Source organism: Condylostylus longicornis, unplaced genomic scaffold (genome assembly GCF_029603195.1).
Source record: "Condylostylus longicornis isolate FDR11 unplaced genomic scaffold, ASM2960319v2 ptg000055l, whole genome shotgun sequence".
Taxonomy (NCBI): Eukaryota; Metazoa; Arthropoda; class Insecta; order Diptera; family Dolichopodidae; genus Condylostylus; species Condylostylus longicornis.
In genome coordinates, this window is record NW_026578024.1 from 1,748,906 (window position 1) to 1,768,423 (window position 19,518).

The 19,518-nt window shown below is 22.2% G+C and overlaps 1 protein-coding gene and 1 non-coding gene across 10 annotated transcripts in view; one reads left to right on the forward strand and one right to left on the reverse strand.

Annotated features, from left to right (window-relative positions):
* The first annotated feature begins 133 nt into the window (after positions 1 to 133).
* On the forward strand, positions 134 to 205 carry Trnaw-cca (transfer RNA tryptophan (anticodon CCA)). Its single transcript has one exon. It is a non-coding gene; the product is annotated as a tRNA-Trp (tRNA).
* Positions 206 to 4,078: 3,873 nt separating this feature from the next.
* Positions 4,079 to 19,518, reverse strand: part of LOC129612068 (tropomodulin) — a 99,873-nt gene continuing 84,433 nt past the window's right edge. For 4 of the 9 annotated variants that reach the window (XM_055525523.1, XM_055525527.1, XM_055525526.1 and 1 more), the window contains 8 exons: positions 18,160 to 18,324; positions 17,627 to 17,918; positions 17,314 to 17,534; positions 16,997 to 17,248; positions 16,772 to 16,919; positions 13,832 to 14,162; positions 7,495 to 7,694; positions 4,156 to 4,316 (listed from right to left, as the gene is read on the reverse strand). In XM_055525523.1, coding sequence (XP_055381498.1) covers positions 7,676 to 7,694; positions 13,832 to 14,162; positions 16,772 to 16,919; positions 16,997 to 17,248; positions 17,314 to 17,534; positions 17,627 to 17,918; positions 18,160 to 18,324 — 1,428 coding nt within the window. In that variant the 3' untranslated portion in view covers positions 4,156 to 4,316; positions 7,495 to 7,675. Of the gene's footprint in view, positions 4,317 to 7,490; positions 7,695 to 9,981; positions 10,191 to 11,957; positions 12,484 to 13,831; positions 14,163 to 16,771; positions 16,920 to 16,996; positions 17,249 to 17,313; positions 17,535 to 17,626; positions 17,919 to 18,159; positions 18,325 to 19,518 lie in introns of all 9 variants that reach the window. The other 5 variants (XM_055525525.1, XM_055525531.1, XM_055525524.1 and 2 more) reach the window with 5 other exon arrangements.

Here is a 19,518-nt window from a genome sequence, read left to right on the forward strand (position 1 = left end):
TTCCAAAATTTTTTATTTGATAAACAAAACAATCTTAGTTTATTTTTTATTATTTTGATAATAAATTAATTGAGAATTTACAACAATATAATCATGCCATGCTGCGATACAAATTTTCCACCATGATTATTAAGACTCCGTGGCGCAACGGTAGCGCGTCTGACTCCAGATCAGAAGGTTGCGTGTTCAAATCACGTCGGGGTCAAGAATTTGAAAATAAATTTTTTTTTTGTAGCTTCTTAGAATGTAAAGGTAAATTAAAATATCGTTAACGAATTTTCGATTAAATTTCAATACAAATGTGTTTTCAAAATTTTACAAGCATACCTACCCTACTAACATTATTTCTGCATTTGGCAAGTTTTAAAATATTTTTGCCTAGGTAATACCTTTATAAATTCGGTAAAAAACGTAAAAACCTTTATATATATTATTAAATTTTTAAAATTTGTCACTTACAATTGCAATATATTCAAGTTTCTGAAGATTTAAGATTTAATGAAAGAGATTTAAGATTTAATTTAGAACTTTCAGTGTATGTTTAAATTATCGAAAATTCCCGAACTTCTTTTAAAACTAAAATGGAATACTGTACTAATTTTCTAAAAGTGTGATTTCAACTGTTTTTGAAAAAACGAAAATTTTAAGAATATTTTAGCATAACGAGAAAATTTTAATGGTTTTAAGAGTCACAATATCAACAAATTTTCAAATTTATGAAGTAAGTATTGTAAACCAAAAGAATGAAAGAACTCCGACTAAATAAAAATACTGTCTTGTCAATGATTTCAAATTTTCATGTTGTAAATAGTTGTATATTTTAATAGTCACTAGCCCTATAGTAATTTATTTATAAATTACATATCATGTAAGAGACTCTTGACGAAACCTTGTTCTTTTGCTGCTGGTAAATATTTACATAAGAGTAGTCAAAAAAAGAATAAAATACGATTGTGCGAAAGTTTTCGATTTGTAGGACCAGACCTTAAAAATAATCGAAGATAAAAATTCTTCTTATTCTTTTTATAATTTTTATTTTGTTTTTTTTTGTTTTTTTTTTTAAGATTTTTTTTTTATTTTTCTTCATTCTATATAATATCATTCATTGTAATAGCAAATTAATATTACATATTATTTAATATATAATTAAAATTTATTATTTATATATATAAATTCTTTTAATTTAAAATGTGAATCAATATTAACATAGAAAAATTAAAAATGAAATACGTATGTATTTATAAATATAAACTCATATAATATTAAATGAGTCAAAAATGAAATGGTGTTCAATAAAAAAAAAACATTAAATTATTTAAAAATTTTGGATTTTTATAAAATTTCAATTTGATAAGGTACCAAATGACAAGTGTCCTTCCTCAATGTACATAGACAATAATTATAAACAATAAATAATATTGTAGTTTAGTAATACTGGCGACTTCCTGTCACGCGTCTCTGTGAGAAGCGTTTTCTTATTGTAATTTTGTTCTTTTGGAATATTTTTTTTAATATATCGCCAATTAATTATTGCCAACAACAGTAGAATGAGCACAGCGACTCTCAATCTGGAAATTTGTATCTTTCGAATTTCGGTCCCCAAAGCTCTGCACAAATTTAAAATTTTTTTTTATAAACACCATTTTATATACTAAAATAAAAATAAATTTTTTTTTATTTTTCTTTTTTCAATTGTTCTCCTTTTTTTTTTTTTACAAATTAAAGCAATATCATAAAAGATTTTTTTTTTAAATTTATTACATTAAAAAAAAAAATTAAATTAAAATTTTCATTAATTTTAAATAATGAACAAAATGTATTAGATACAATTATGAAATAAAGCGAAACAAAAATTTTATAAGAAACGAAAAGTGTGTTCAATTTTAATTTTAATTTTTAGTAATTTTTTAATTCATATTTAATTGAATTTTTAAAATATGCACTTATACCATTATAAATAATATAATAAATTTCCTAATCAATATGAAATTTTCAAGTGGCAATTTACAGAAAATTAAACTATTGTTTTTTTAAATGGAAGTGAGAAAATTACAGTACACCTTTCAATTATTTAAAAATTGTAATTATAAATTTATTAAAAATATTTTCTTTAAAAATTGAAATTAGTTTGAAAGGAAAAAGGATATGTGAAGTAAATATTTATTGTCCGTGAAAAATGCATCTCAATTATGGATAAAAGAAAAAATGAATTTCCGAAATTTCTACAATTAAAATTTGCTATTTATACACACAAATTTTCTTTTACATCTATAAATTTTATTCACCCATATTCTTTTAGTCGTATTACTTGAGGCAATGTTATATTATGTGGTTTTCACTATTGAACTTCAAATTTCAAAATTAACTTTACTCAGAAAATTACAAAATTTCTGAATAACAACCAATCATCACGTCAAGTGATGCGACTAACAGAATATTATTAGTGACTATTTTGAAGACAGTTGGAAATTATAAAATTATTATTGTGAATTTCATCAGTTTAACATTTGTTTATTTAAAATATTTTGTTGTTATTTTAGAGTTAAATTAAAAAGCATGTAGAGTATGAATTATTTTATAATATTATGAATGAATGTTATAGTGATATTTAAAAAAAAACAGTGTTATTTCTATGCGTATTTATTGAAAGAATTTAAAAACTTAATATATTTGTATGTATTTGAGTTCAAATTATTGTAGATATAGAAAAATTATTGTAATATTTATTAATTTTTATTTGTTTCACTACTAAATAAATATGTAAAAGTAAAATTTATAGTGCAAATATAAAATGATTTGATTTTTTATTTTTTTATTAAATTCTAAAACTGTGTGACAAAAAAATTTTTTTAATATAATTTTATGATTTCATACATTTATAATTCTTAAAATTAAAGCTTGTATTTTTTTATAATTTTTTGTTTTTTATTTATATATATATATATTATATATATATATGTATAGTTTTTTAAAATATTTTTACATATATTTATGTATTTTATTAAAAATTTAATGAACACTTCTACAAATTATTTTTCTTTATAGTTTTAAAATTGTGAATTAGTGGTCACGTTAAATTATCGACGTCGAAATAAGTGACATTGAAATTGTAAAATGTTCACTATAAGATAAAAAATCAAAAATAGTGTCAATAGTTAATCGATAAATTTTAATACATAAATAAAAAAAATTATTTATTTTCAAAGCGTTACAATAAACTCACAATTTTTAAACTACATAATTCACCCATTTTATGTTAGTCGTATCACTTTATCGCCACGATGGGTTATTAATTAAAAATCTTGAAATATCTCGAGAATAAAATCAATTTTAAAAATTGAAATTCTATACTAAAAAACAAAATTCTTTTCAATAATATCCCATTCAGCTCAAGTGATACGACTAACAAAATATGGGTGTATATTTCGTACAAATTATGTATATTATATTAATTCATATTAAATTATATTGTCAACTTCTATGTTGTTTTACATAAAAAGAATGAAAAATTATTTTAAATCTCTCAAAAAAAATTTAAGGAAATTGAACAATTTTTAAAAAAAGAACAATGTTTTTTTAAACACAAGTACAAAAACTGCTATACACGATTAAATATTCATACAAATAAAGTACGATAAACGAATACATTAAAATATTTAAATAGAATTGACCATAATTCTATTCACAAAAAATATTAATATTATATTCATATTACAATTAAATCAAATATTTAAATACTAATTTAATTGCTTTTAATTAAATATTATATAATTTTCAAATTAAAGTCATAATTTAATCACATTATCAAATATGTACTTGAAATTTAGAAATGTTAACAATCTATATATAATATTTATTAAAAATATGAATATAATAAAAATTTACAATTTTGTAATCTTTTAAAATAACAAAATTTCGGCATATAATTAATTTTATTGTTTTGATTTTAATTTTTATTTATTTTCATAATTTAAACACAAAAAATCTCAGGTTTAATAATACTACAATATGAACATTTTTATTTTGTTAAACAGCAAAAGCGATTATTAAAAATTTCGTTTTTAACTACTTTAAATTTTGTTTTTAACTACTATTTTAAATTTTAAGAGCAATGCAATAATTTTTCTTTGTGATTTTATTTATAATATTCATTTTTATTTTCTATTTTAATTTGTTTTGTATAATTAATTAGAAAGAAAGAATATTATTTGTATGTGCTTGGCAGTTCTAAGCTCGTTTATTGCCAAATGATACTGGCATAGCATATCCAGCTGTATAATTTCTTGAAAAATGTCCCATTCTGATTTGTCGAGAATCTGCAAGTATTTTTTTATAGAGAAAAATCAATTAGTATTATATTTTTATACATGTATTTTTTGTAACGTGATTTTTTTGCAAAGTTGAATAGATAAAATTATAAGCAAAACTTTTTTTTAACGATATTTTATTACTCGATTAAACCACTTTAATCTAATATTTTAAAATGTTCGCACATATTTTTTGAGTCGCCTCACTTGAAGCAATTGGATATTATTGAAAAATACTTTTGATGGTACTCATGAACTATAAAACATTCATTATATTTTGATATCACTGTGTATTTGCGTAAAATAAGTTTAAGAAAATTAGAATTTATGAGATAAATTGAATTTTATTCTCAAGCTCCTGATTGAAAATCACAACTTCTTTCCATGGTATTATTGTTTTGCTTCCGTAAATTCTTGAGTTATTGTGATATAAATATAATTTCATCTTTTCAACTATGCATGTATGTATTTACAAAAAAATATCCGTTCTCTAAAATTACAACAAATATTAAATAAAAAAATAATATTTTAATAAAAAAAAAATAAGAAAGCATTAACGCCAACATATTATAAAATATATTTAATATGTGTACTCATTTATTTTTTGCAATAACCAATATATTTTGTAATAAAAAAATTATCTATAAAATAAAGCATTGTAAAATTTTCAAAAATAAAATACTAAATTGAAAGTTATTTGATTATCATTCATGTTAATTAATTAAAGAGATTCTTAAGCAGAGTAACCATTTTCATTCTAATTAATAAAAAAAATTTAAGCCAAAACTGAAATGAAATAATGGAATAATAATTATAAATATTATTGTTAAATAATTCGTAAATTGTTTTTAATGATTTTTTTTACGAAAATGGCATGATTATCTCTTTTGAAAAATGATACTTTACAGAATGTGATTCATTTTTAATTTTATGGTATTTTTGTTCAGATGAATAGAAAGAATGTAGTTGAATGTGATTCTTAAATGATATGTTCTATTATATAAGGGCCATATAAAATATTTCGTTCACATTCATTTTTTATTTCAATGAAAATAATAGAACAATGCCTTTGCAGCAAGTTTAGTTGGGGATTTTCGTTTATGTATTAAAATTTCTAAACCGAAGTGATAAACAGTATGCAAAAACTTTAAGCAAAATTTTTCCTGTTTATGCAGTCTGCAAATTTTGAAGCTGTTAAGCAATCAGTCGTTGGAAAATTATATAAGTGATATAAATTTTAAAATTTTGAAATTAAAAAGAAAAATCTCATTAGACAAAGAGCGGTAAAGATGTCTATGACAAATCCTTATTACAGAACGAATTTCCGAACGTCTTTTTCTAAAGTAAGTAATTTTCGAACGTGCTACAAGTTAGAACTATTCTAGAACTGAATTAACGAAAATCCGTATTATATAACTTAATCTGAAATTAAAATTGAATTAGAACTAAAGTAAAGTATTGAATACGAAATTATAAATAAATATAATTTTTAATATTTTTCTAATACCGAAATTTCGCATACAATTATAAGACTTTTTTGATATTTCTTGAAACAATAACACATGTATTACAATGAGAACAATTATATATAAAAAAACCAAAACTATTTTGGAAAAAACATAAAACTATTAAATATAATTTTTTTAAATAAATAACAATAATTTATTATGAGACGAAAAATACGAATATCTAATTTCTACTTTTACTTTACATTTATTTTTGATGTTTTACAAAAAATATTTAATTATAATTCCTGTTTTTTTTTTTTAATTACAATTTTGAAAGAGACACAAATATTTAATTTAATTAATAAATTCCTAATTTAAATCAATATTTTTGTTTTAATAGAATAAATTGTAAATAATTCATTAAAATTGAATCGCTTAATCAAAAACAGCAATATTATTTTTTAAGCAATGCAAAAATTAATTTTTGAGTCTTCTTCAAAAGTAATATAATCTAAATTTTTTACTTCATTACCAAAATATCTAAAATTTAAACATAATGTACATATTTGATGTTTAACACAAAAACAATATTTAAAAATTAATTTCATTTTAAATTAAAGAGAACGTTGAGGAACCAATTCCATTAAAAATATAAAATGTGTTACAAAAATACATAATAATATTAAATAAAATAAAATATAATTATACGAAAAAAAATAAATGAAAATATAAACGAAACTGAAATGAATAAATGGCCCATTATTCTAAATTATAAATCAATCCATCACCAAAGAAAATATTTCCTAAAATTAAAAATTATCATAAGTTAAACATGGAAGATGAGACAATGATTACACGATAAATACATGAAAAATAATTTAAATACATTTTTTTAATAATGTGAACAAAAAAACACAAAACACCAAAAAGAAAAAAAATATTATACCAAAAGAATAAAAAATTTAATACAATTTGTTGTTGCAATAAAATTTCCACTTTTTTTGTAGAATTTAATAGTGCACTAGAACCTTTTCAGTACAAAATAAAAAATAAATATTTAAAAATAATTAAGCATAGCTTTATTAATTACACATAATGTACTCATACTTTAATATTTTAAATTTATAAATTAGATGCAAGCGATAATATCAAATATCGGTCGAAAAAATTACCACTGACGGTCACCAACCGACAATCGGCAATTTATGATAAACAAAACCTTTTGCGCTTAATAGCTGCTTTAACAACAAATTATTTTTGATAGTTTGAGTTTAACGTTTACTTATTTGCTATCTCGAAGATTTTTGTTTTTTAAATTTGGCTGCACATAGTTTAAAAATGAAAATTCGTTATCAGTAGTTGAAATTTTTTATTATAAAAATGCCAAAATGATATTATTAAAATTGGTTTTATTAATAGATGCAGTCATTTATGTTGACAACATTAAAAGTTGCAATGCTTTTGTTAACTGCAATATCGATTAAGATGAAAAAGAATTCAACGCGCATTTAACATTATCGACTACAGCTTTTACGAGTATAAGATTGAAGATAAAATTATAGTATAACAAAATTAAATAAAAGTATAAGTACATTATTTAAATTTAAGCTTTTAGGATAAAAAGAAAAACACTTTGATAGCTAGAATTGCTTAAAAATAAGAAAATCCATAATCCCATTAAAATAAGTAATAATTATTATTTAATAATGCTAAAAAATATATTTTGAAAACGTACGTACTGTTTCAGGGTTTTAGAGGATTAATCGAAAACATTCGTAGCAATTGTCATATAATTTATTTGGAGAGATTTTTTTTTTCTTGCATATACATAATTTTTGTTTTGTTTTTTAAATATTAATATAATTATATTAAATAAAATTATATTTTGTGATTTTGATGTTCACTTTTTATTTACGCTGGTTAAGACGGGAAAGGCGTACTGGAAAATAAAAATTATTAAAAAAAAAGAACAATTAATGCTTGTATTTAACAAAAAAAAATGTTTTTAAGTGTTAAAAATATATTAGTTTCATAACAATAAAAAACATCAAATAAAAAAGAAATTAAAAAATATTATTTGTAATTTTTAATATAACATTATTTCAATACAGATAAATATTTCATATTATATACTTATATTTATACTTATAGAAAATATAAAACTTATTCATTATTCAGACATTTTAAAAATAAAAAAAATTTTGTTATTTTTAACTTTATTTCTAAATAAAATTGACACAAAGTAAATTTCGGTAATGTTAATTTGTTAAGGAACTTCTCATTTCTCTTAGTTTTTATAGATACATGCACTTTCACTCAAAATTTTCATAAGCGGAAGACTCAGGTTTATTAAACCTCTTTCAAAAAACAAAAATATTTATCTCGTATTACGATTTTAGTGTACAATTTTATTAGTTTATAAATTGTAGTATTTTACTCTCTAGATATTATTTTTCATTCAAATGCAATATTACGTTAGAAATAAATCATAATATCTATAATACAAACAAACTGAGGACATTTGGAAAGGAAATCGGAAAAGGGTATATTTTGGACTTTACATTTTAACCTTATCTCATATTCCTAAAATACTTTCACAATAAATTAAAAAATTACTTGTTTTTAAGTGCTGAAATAACTTTGTTATTAAAAAATTCTTTGAAAACTAAAAATGTTTCAAATATCAATTTCATCAAGGGATTGTGACCCTTTACCTTACATAAGAAATCATTTTAAAATAATTTGCAATTAATGAAAAACATCTACAAAAATCATATTAGTAGGAATTATATCTTCAATATTTTGGAAAATAAAATATCATTATGAGGGTGTTCTCAACATATGCCCTCGATTTTGTAAAATTATATTAATTTCTGCAAAATAATTGGCAGGGTTTGATAAAATCCAAAAGGTTTATAAAGTCCATTAAATTAGAATAAACCTCACAATAACGAAATAATAATAATTCAATAGAGTAGAAAAAATATTTTATGTAAATTAAAATTGTATAAGATGAACTATATAGGGTTTTAAAATAACAGTGTGTAATTTAAAGATGTAGTAGAATATGAAGGTGGAATTGTAAATAATGTAAAGTGTTAGTGTAATTTATTAAAAGTATTTTTTTTATATCAATTGAATTAATTTTTTATGGTTTAAAACACACATATTTAGGCATACTTAGCACTTAATTAGGCATAAAGCACTTTAATTGCAAATTTATATAAAAATAAAATATTTATTCATAGTTATTGACGACGTACATACTTTTTTTTCGATTATTTCATTTTAAATATTTTACATTTTCGTTAATATTTAATAAAATATTTACAAATAAAATTATAATTGTTATACTTTAATTTTTAATTAACTTTTTCAATAAACTTAGTACTTATCATAACGAAATTGTAAAATATTAAACTTTGAAATTCCCAAAAAATTAAAACAGCATCTTTAGGGATAAAAAAATTATATACACAGGAGAAAAAAGCAAGTACATTTTAATTCATTATCATTTTTAATCTTTTCCATTCAATTAAATACAACAATTCGAACAATGTCACAAAGTTTTAATCCATTTAATATTGACATCAGACGGTACAAAAAGAAATATTATACACATTTTAAAAGCAACCCATTTTGATATATGTATCAAATTTTATAGGTTGTTCTGAAATTTCAAAAATATTTCTGAAATTATCAACATAAATTGCATAAAAATATGGGTCTTCTATTTACAATATAAATTACAAAGCACAGAAGATTTAATATTTAGAATTTCAAAATTATTTCATAAAATAAAATATTCTTCTTCTAACTAGCCAAAAATAACCAAGTGTCTGAATTCAAAATTTATGTTTTTTTATTTTTTATTCAGTAATACTGTTTTAATTACTGAATAAGTCAATTTGATGTTAGGTCTGCATTTTCATAGACGTTCCTGATTAATATATTAAGAAGATAGTAAATTTTTAAAATAAATGAACTCTTTATAATTTTTAATTGTTGTTTTTCAATTGATTAATTTAATAATTTTATTTGAAATCTAGAAATTTTATTAAATTTTATTTTCAAATTCTTATTATTTTAGAGTTCAAGTATGTATGTACATATGTATTATGAAAATAATAATGAAATTCTAAAATTTAAATCTCTTGTGTAATTTGGATAAGGGATTAAAAATTAATCACAAAAAAAAAGAATCACAAAAAAAATTAAAGATTTACTTGTAAATTTCTCTTGAATTGTACATTAATTTTATAAAATTTTCGATAATGTAGTGCAATTTGTTTAATAATTTATATAATGTGAAAATAAGATACATTTAAGATTTTGCATAAATGACTAGACTATACACTTATTAAGAGATGAAGTTTCGTGTAATTCGAATTTGATTTATTGGGTTGTAATTTACAGCGAAGTTTATCTTTACATCCTAAAAGAAAAAAATACATAAAAATGAAGAAGGAGAAAAGAAAAATGGAATTATTAACAAAATTATAAAAAAAAAATATGTTTTTTTTTTTTTTTAAATTAAGCAAAGGAAAATATTTAATGGGAAAATTTAATTAAAACATTAATTTTTAAGGGAAGGTGAAGAAAATGTAGTAAGTATTATAAGAATGTCAAATTATAATGTTATATAAATAAATATTTTCTAAGAAAACTTCACTTAAAGAAATTTTTTAAAGAACTACGTTAAGTCTCAATTAAATATTTTACTAAAAAAATTTCACTTGAAGCAAGTAAAATTACATCAGATTGTTTTCTTAATTCAGTTAATTTGAATGCTGTAGTAAAAAATTAGAAAATAAATTTCTATAAAAGTTTACATTTAATTGAATTACATTTTTATTTAACCAGTTCTTTGGTTCTTATTATTTCTAATATTTAAAATTTGTACATAATTTTGTAATTAATGAATATATTTAGTAAATATAATTAAAAGATTCGAAAATAATCTTACAGTGATTGAACATTATAATTTGTCATTTTTTTTTTAATGTGTATTGATGATATTCTGAAAATATAGTACATACAAATACTTAAACCTAAAGAATCCCTTCTAAAATATGATTGGGTTCGGTTAGAGTTTAAAGCAATGTATTTTCAAATTTAAATACGTATATGTAGTATGTACGTATATATGTATTTTAAAAATTAAAAATTCTTGAGAATTGTGTTTTAATGTATGTGTCATACTATAAAATTTGAATTTATAAATTCATGAAATCATTACAATGTAAAATGTAAGTATGTTAAATATAATTATGTAGACCAATGTGATATGTAGAACTACTTCAGTGTATAACTTTGTTGATTTGGTTGCTTGTATTTTATATACTTAAATCTTTTATGTATTTATTGAATAACTTATAAAATCAGAACATTGTTCATGCATATTTACTATATATATTATTGTATGATTGATAAGCGATAGAAAAGACTTTAATTGAAGATACAAAGAACAAACTGAAAAAAAAAACGATTTTGTTTAACAACTATTGAAATTAAACTGTGTATATAATTTTATACTGTTTCGTTTACAAAGGCTTTTTCTTGAGTTATTTTGTATTTTGTTTTCAGTGATATATTACAATTTTATTAACATTTTTATATTAAAAACCAAAAAAACTAATATTATTGGAATTATATATTTTACAGCATTTGGATCATAAAATCCATTTTTATTTTTTATTTTTTTAATTTTACAAATTAAGAGCTGCGAGTATTATCAAAGTTAGCCGAACAAATTAAAAGCGAAAATAAAAACGTCACGCTTTACACGTTATCAAAATTGATATCTACAAAAGATTGTATTTTTGTTCATTAATTATTAATTTAATTTAAATTTTTCATTTTTACCAACGATCATAATATTTTACATATTAATCATTAAGTATAATATTTGTTTTAATAAAAAACATTTTATAATAGTACAGGACTACATGATAGTAGTACTAGTTATTTATTCTTACAGATAAATTTTTAAAATTTCTAACAAATTCCGGTTTTATTTATTTACTAAAATAATCCGAAACGGAGGATCACTTACAAAATTGCATTACAATTTTGAATATTATTGCTATTTTTATAGAATAATAAAAATGTCTTAAAATTTATTAAAAATATTATACTTAAAGATTTATTTTAATTTATTAAAATTGTTTTTCTTTCTTTTTTTTTGTTCAATTTTAAATACCTGTTTTGTTTATTTGAGGGCAAATTTTTAAACACACTTTTGTTTCGATATTTTTTTTGTTTAGAATAAATAATAGAAAATTAAAAATTTCAATTTAAAATAAAAAAATTTAAAATTTTTATGAATTAAATTTACACTTTTTTAATTATTATTTTTCTTATTTATTTTTTTCATTTTAATTTAATTTATAATTATAATAGTTTTGTTTTTTATATCATTCAATTTAAGGAATTCTAATTTAATATATTATTAAATTAAAATTATTTATTATAATTTATCAATTTTTTTATTAAAATTTAATTTTATTTATATTTTTTATAGATGGTTATATTTTTATGTATGTGTATATAAATATATATATGTTCATTTTTTTTTGTCAATTTGTTTTAAATTTAATTTCAATTAATTGAGTATTCAATAATATTAATTTGATTGATTATTTAATTTTATTGAATTAAAGTTGTTTCCTTTCTATGCATGTTACTGAAAAATCTGAACTGAAGACGTAAATCAAGATCTTTTCTTACTGTAATACAAAGAGAGAAAAACAGAATATTGTTTTGATAGTATAAAAGTTTTCACTGAATGTAAAAATAAAAAGGAAAACAAAAAATATTGATATGTAAACAGTAAAAAAAAATTAAACATAATGAAATTAACTTACATTACATAATAATGAGTTAACTAACTAACAATACAAATATTACCTCAAACTTATATTAACAAAGTACATAATTATTAATTACTCACAGCAAATATGATTCTTTTGAATCAGTTTTAAATGATTCCACTAACAAAAAAATGTCATATATAAATACTTTATAAGTGACAAATTAATTCAAAATATTGTTAATTAATTTAAATTATTTAACAAAAATAAATTATAGAATACTAATAAATTGAAATCAATATGCGTATTAATTAAATTCTAAGCTAAAACGTCCCTGAAATCTATTGTAATAAAATAATAATACATTTGTCATTTATAAAATATTTATTCGAATAATCCTGTTTTTTGGAAGATAACATGCTATTCAACAAATATCGTATTTTATGTAACATAATAATATTTGTATAAGAGTTAATTATAAACCTCTTTTCTTTGAATTCATTGTATTATAAACTCATTCTTCCTTTGAATTCATTATAAATTTAATTAACAAAAATAACATATTATGCATATAATAATTCAATACTACTTAATCTTTTCCTGAGATAGTTTTTTTAAGACTGGAATATTTTTTTGTACTATTCAAATTTTAGTCGAGTTAAAAATAAACTCGTGACTCAAGTTTTTTAAATATATCATCCTTTAATAATATTAATCAAAAAAATTAATAAAATAGGAAATTAGGCAAACTAAATTAAAATGTGCTTAATATTTAAAAAGAATACATGAAGGTTTTTTTTCCGTGAAATTCATCTCAAGTTAAAAATATTTGTTAATATACACAGAGAAAAATATCATACAACAATTAATTCATTTGAAATTTATTTGCAATTTGGTTTCAGGATGGTATTCATTAAAGGCTACTTATATATTGATGTATGTAAATAAATTTTAATTTATGTCTTATATTATTTGTGTGTTACTTAAAAAAAACAGCCAATCAACAAGTTTTCTTTCTTTACTTATGTTTAATGATTTACGTGTACTCATGTGGAATGTATTTTTCTGATTCTAAGAAGTTTTTTTTGTACATAAAGGAAATTTTTGATATTTTCCGTAGGTTCAACGGATATATTTGTGATGGTGTGTTAATACAGTTCTATGTGTATTTTCCTTAAAGAGAGGGAAACTTTTCATTGTATTTGATGACAACAGAAGAAGAGGATTGCATTTTTGATTTTTTTTTTGTTTTATTAGGACTCACGTATGTGGATTGAAGCTAAAATCACCAACGGGGTCACCAATAATTATATCATTGCCATCACGTTGATTTGAATATGGTGTCACTGAACGACTTGTATTTGAACGTGGATCATCATCATCATCACAATAATCTCCACCAGAGCCGCGTACAACAACGTTGTCTGGATCAAATTCAACATCATAGTCTTCTGGAGGTATTGGTGATGGAGTTGGTGATGGTGTGATTCGTTTAATATTTTTTATTTGATTCATATATGGTTCGGGTTCAACACCAATATTTGCTGGTAGTATTAATTTTGGCAAATTTGGTTTTAATTTCTCAACTCGTACGACTATCGTTTTAGTCAATTTTTCAATTGTTTAAATATTTACAAATTGCAAACAAAGAAATAATTTTATAAAATAAAAAAAAATACACATATGAAATTTATACAAGATTAAAATGTATGTATTTGCTACTTAAAAAAGAAATTATATTCTACAAAGGCTTTTTAAGGATGAAAAAAAAAGTTATACAATCGACGACACTTTTTTGATTAATTTACGATTGAACAAATGATTCAAACTATTTTTCCTGATTTGGACATAAAAATTACATGTTTTACAAAGGGTGAATTAGATGATTATTGAAAGCCACAAAGTAACAAGAACTGCTAGTTTGGGGTTTTTAAATTAGTTTTGTAAATAAAACATTATTTAAATTTTTGCCAAGTTGACAAAGTTAACTTCTTAATTTCCTGTAAATATTGCATAATTATTTAAAAGTAAGTTAACTTTAAACAAAATCATGTTTTTAATCAAGTACAATCACTTGTCTATTTGTCCAAATTTATTACTATGACCACAACTTTTCACTTATTATAGGGATCGTCTTAAAAATAAGTGATGTAAAAATATTTGAATAATTTGAATTGATCTTAATCTATATTAGTAGGATGAAAAAAGCGTTGCTTATTACTGATAATGGTAATAGTTAGTTGATACTTCGTTTTATGAAATATTTACAAGAGAGGGTACAAAACTTATATATTTTAAATGTATATATAGAACATATGTATAAGCAAATGACATTAAGCATGATAGTACAGGATCAGAACAAACGATTTTTGAACCAATTAGATTTTTGGAAATCAAGTACAAAGTGGAAAATAATTTAACATGGGCATATTTATGTTAACAAAATTCGAGAAATAAAATTTTAAGCAAGAAACTAATTCTCTAGTTTTTCTTTTAAATTCATTCAAATTTTGAAAATTTATTGAATAAACCTTTTTTCACAAGGATATTTTTTTTAAAAATGTGATTGACAAAAAGGCTTGTGTATTTTGATATTTTTTTTGGAAATTAAATATTTTGGAATTGGTTCCCCATAATAATACAAATAATTCATATTTGATAATTATCACAGAATATCTTAAAATGTGAATTAAAATTATGCAAATTTTCTTAAGATAAGTTAAATACAAAAAATTTTAAATTTCAATTTCATAACTCTCATTTTCAACATATATGTATGTATGTATATTACAGTATTAGGAAAAGCCACAGAAAATAAATGAGGTACATAGACTGGGGACAATCAAGGGTAATAAATTACCTTTTCAGATAAAGTGGGCCTTTCAAGTTCACAGAAAAAGAAACTTAACTTTTTGCTTTGATATCATATATCACGTTTAAGTTCATATAAAACAATTTATCTAAAAAGAACACGCTTAAACTATTTTAGGAAAAACTTGAAAACTATAAACAAACAGTAAAATTGTTTAAGAAATTATTTTTGAAAAATCGGAAAAAAAAGTTATTAAAATTAAATTTCTTTTTCATTCATTTGATTTTCGCCACTTATATTAATTTGGCTTTGCACAGTAGTGGATTCTGTTAAAGGACAACATTCGCTGTCAAGATTTATGTTTGTAGAATTTGGCGTTATATGGCCAAAAATAATATCATCATCTTTTATTTTATTTTTAGATTCAGTTTTTTCATTTTCAACTATTATTAAACTCAAGTCATTTACTTTGACTTGTGAAGGTTGTTCAATGAGTTCATTTGCAGAAGCATTAGCAGCATTTTCAGTATTGATTGATGATGTAGGTGATGTTTCATCTTGAATTTCAGCACTTGATGTAACGAGAGTATTACAAGTACCAATGGTATTAGAAGATGCATTTACGACAGTGCCAGAAGTAGAAATAGAAGAAATGGCAGAATTAACTCTGGTAGAGCTAATTTCATTATCAGAAATGTCGGTATTTTGAGTTAAATGTGATTTATCTGATAAATGTAGAGTAGCTGAAGTTTCATACACAATGTTACTGTTATTATTTTCACCCATAGTCGTAACTTCAACAATGTTTTCTGATGAGTTAATATCATTTTTTATGTTATTGTTATTCATGAATGATTGCGATTGATGCTGCGACTCGAATAAAGATGGATCAACTGTTTGTGATTTATCAAACGATGATGAAGCCATATTAGGCGTTAATAATGCCAAAATAGACGCAGATGGTTTTCTATCCATAACTTTAGCATCATGATTATTTGATGATTCACCTAAATTGATTGAATTGTATTGTTTTTTTTTCTTAAATGCTATTAATGTTTTTAAAAAAACACACTTTTAACTTAATACGAGTACTACTGAAAATCGTAAATTTTTATAAATCGAGAATTAAAATTAGAACCTAACATATTTAGATTTTCAGTGTAATGAACTATCGGTCGCTATCTTAAAATTTAAAATTAAAATTTAATAGGAGATAAAATATTAACATCAAAAATTTGCTTTTGCAATACCTAACTAAAATAACTTACTATACTACAATTCTTAAACATCCTAATATTATAAAAACGATTACTTTCTCTTTAAATAATCTTTCTTTTCTCCAACTTTTTGTATTATTTCCTGGAATCTTATTACAAATTAATAAAAACTTACTCCTGTCGATATTGCGTTGTAAATGGGCAGCAACTCTATGACGGGCATCGTTATATTCCAAATGAAGACCTAATCGCAGCAGGGAGTTATTTTTTTCTACTAATTCTGTTATTTCCATTTCAATTTTATTGCCAAGTACTGACGATCGCTAAAAACGTTTTAATGTTACTTTCACATTCTATTTTTATGTTTCATTATAAATTTTATATTATTAATTTATATTACCTGATTTGTAGCTCTAAATTCTTCAACTGTTCTGCACTTCAATAATGCTTTGACCAATGCAACAATCATTGGTGGACTAATGAAATTTGTTTCAACATTTAATACTCTCAATGTTTTACTTTTTTCGATAGCTTCGGCCAATAAAAGAGCATGTCTATCAGTTAAACCAACATTTGTTAATGATAAAACTTCCAAATGCTCATTTTCGGGCAGTGCTTTAAATAACTGTTCGAATTTCTCGTCTGCAATGCTCTAAGCAAAATAAAATGTACTATTAAAATATGCAATCCACCCAAATTCTTTAAAATGAAAATTACTTTAATATTATTTAAATTAAGTTCAATTAATTTTGAGTCATCATCTTTGACTTTTTTAATTGAATCTTCAACATCTGTTTGATTAGGTGGTTCCATCGGATACACTTTTTGAGTTGATGATTTTGTAATACCGTCCCAACCTAGACCAACTGGTTGTCCTTTATTAAGCAACGATGCGTGATATTGGTCTTGATTCATCATTGAATGGAAACCAAGAATAGCTAAAAATATTTGACATAGATACAGATAGAGAATTTATATAGTTTACAATTTATTTTCGTTATCTTGCGGTTTGTTTTGTTTTTGGTCTCACCTGCTAAGTCAATAATTTCTTCTTGTGATGCGCTTGATAATGCATGTTCATATTCTTCACCCATGTCAATAGCAATTTGCTCATCAGCTTCGGCTTCCCTTTGTGATTGTGGTGGTGGTATCCATTTCTTACCACGTACTGTACCTTTAACATATGGTTCAAATTCTGGTAAATCTGGTGCTTCAATAGCCTGTTTGTTAATATGCTCTATTAGTTTTTTACGATTTAATGGACCTGTAGATGATTTTTCACATTCATAGCTGCATCTTTGACTTGGTGGAAGGAAAGAATCCTTTAAATATATAATTAATTTTAGTTACTTGATTTATATATTATTCTAATTAAATCCAATAAATTTTTTTATAAATTTTTTTTTGCACTCGCTTGGTTATAAATTTTGCTTTTCTTCGTTTTAATCAGTTTAAATTGAATTTTCTTAAAAATTCAAATTCAACTGGACCACTGATTTGTATTAATTCAAGTTTTGTACTTGATTTTTGTATTATTTGGTAATTTTATACTTTAGTACTTACATCTGGATCAACTTCTTTTGCCAATAAATTTATTTCTTCTGGCGATAATTGAGATAACAACGTATCAACGTCGATTTCATCGTACTCACTTAAATCTTTACCGTATAATTTTTCAATTCCAATTGGGGCATTTGAAAGTGGTGTTGTTTTCGTTGTAGACGTAGTCTGTAAGTAAAAAAGTAAATAATTTTAAATGAATTTTAATTTTGAAAAACACATATATTTGAATGTATATTAAATATAATTTTTTATTTGTGAATACATATTTACAATAAATTTTTTTGATCGAAATTTCGATGTCATACTTAATACTTTAAAATATTATTTCTAATAACACACCAGCTATAGTTATTATAATTCTAAAACAATTTTTGAAAATTAAATGGTTATTGCCGTATTTTCAAGACGGGCATTGCCATATACTTTGAAGAAGTCTTAGGAAATCCAATTATAGTTTTTGAATGAAATTTAATATTCATAAATTAAAAACATGTAATGTGTTACGAGCTCCAGATCCATTTAGTTCGACAAAAAATCTACTTTGTTTTTTATTTTTGAATAAATTTATAAGTAAGTAATAGACCAAACTCAATGTATTGAAAATTAATTATATTTAGAATTGCTGTAGTAACCTTTTTTAAGAAATTTTCAACTACTTAAAGGAATAATTTTCTTTTTCCAGATATTATTTTCTTTTTCCAATTAAAATTGTATAAAAAATTTTATGTTTTCAATGGCAAGAAACATTGCATATCTTATCAATGTATTTGAGTAAGAGCTCGTATCCATCATTCTGTGAGTAATTTGCATTGATTTGAAGCTCTACAGTTGCGATTATCAGTCTTGTACAGTTTATTATTCCACAAGAATTTTGTAATGGAATTAAGAAAGAACTAACAAAAATAAGTGTGTTTTTATATATATACATATATATATATATATATATGTGTCCAATTACTTACAAAACTGTGTTTTCATAATCTGACATAATATCAAGTGGTAAAATATTGACAATGAGAGTTCATTCATATTGAAATTCTTTCTTATTTTCATGTAGAAATTTAAATTTCATTTGAAATCATTTTACGAGTATGTCCCTAAATTTTTCGTACAATCATAAAAACTCATTCATCAGACTACAAATTGATTTTAGTGAAACATAATATAAAATGTTCGGAGGTTATTCCTTTTTCAAAATCAAATTGAATTTTGGGACGGATAACAACTCTAATGATGCTCAAGCAATAAAATTCTATCATTACTATAAATTTAATTCAAAAGGTGTTAAGTACTAAAGTAATAATGAAATGACACCAAATATGTTTCATTTATCTCTAGAGGGAAAATTAAAATTCTTTA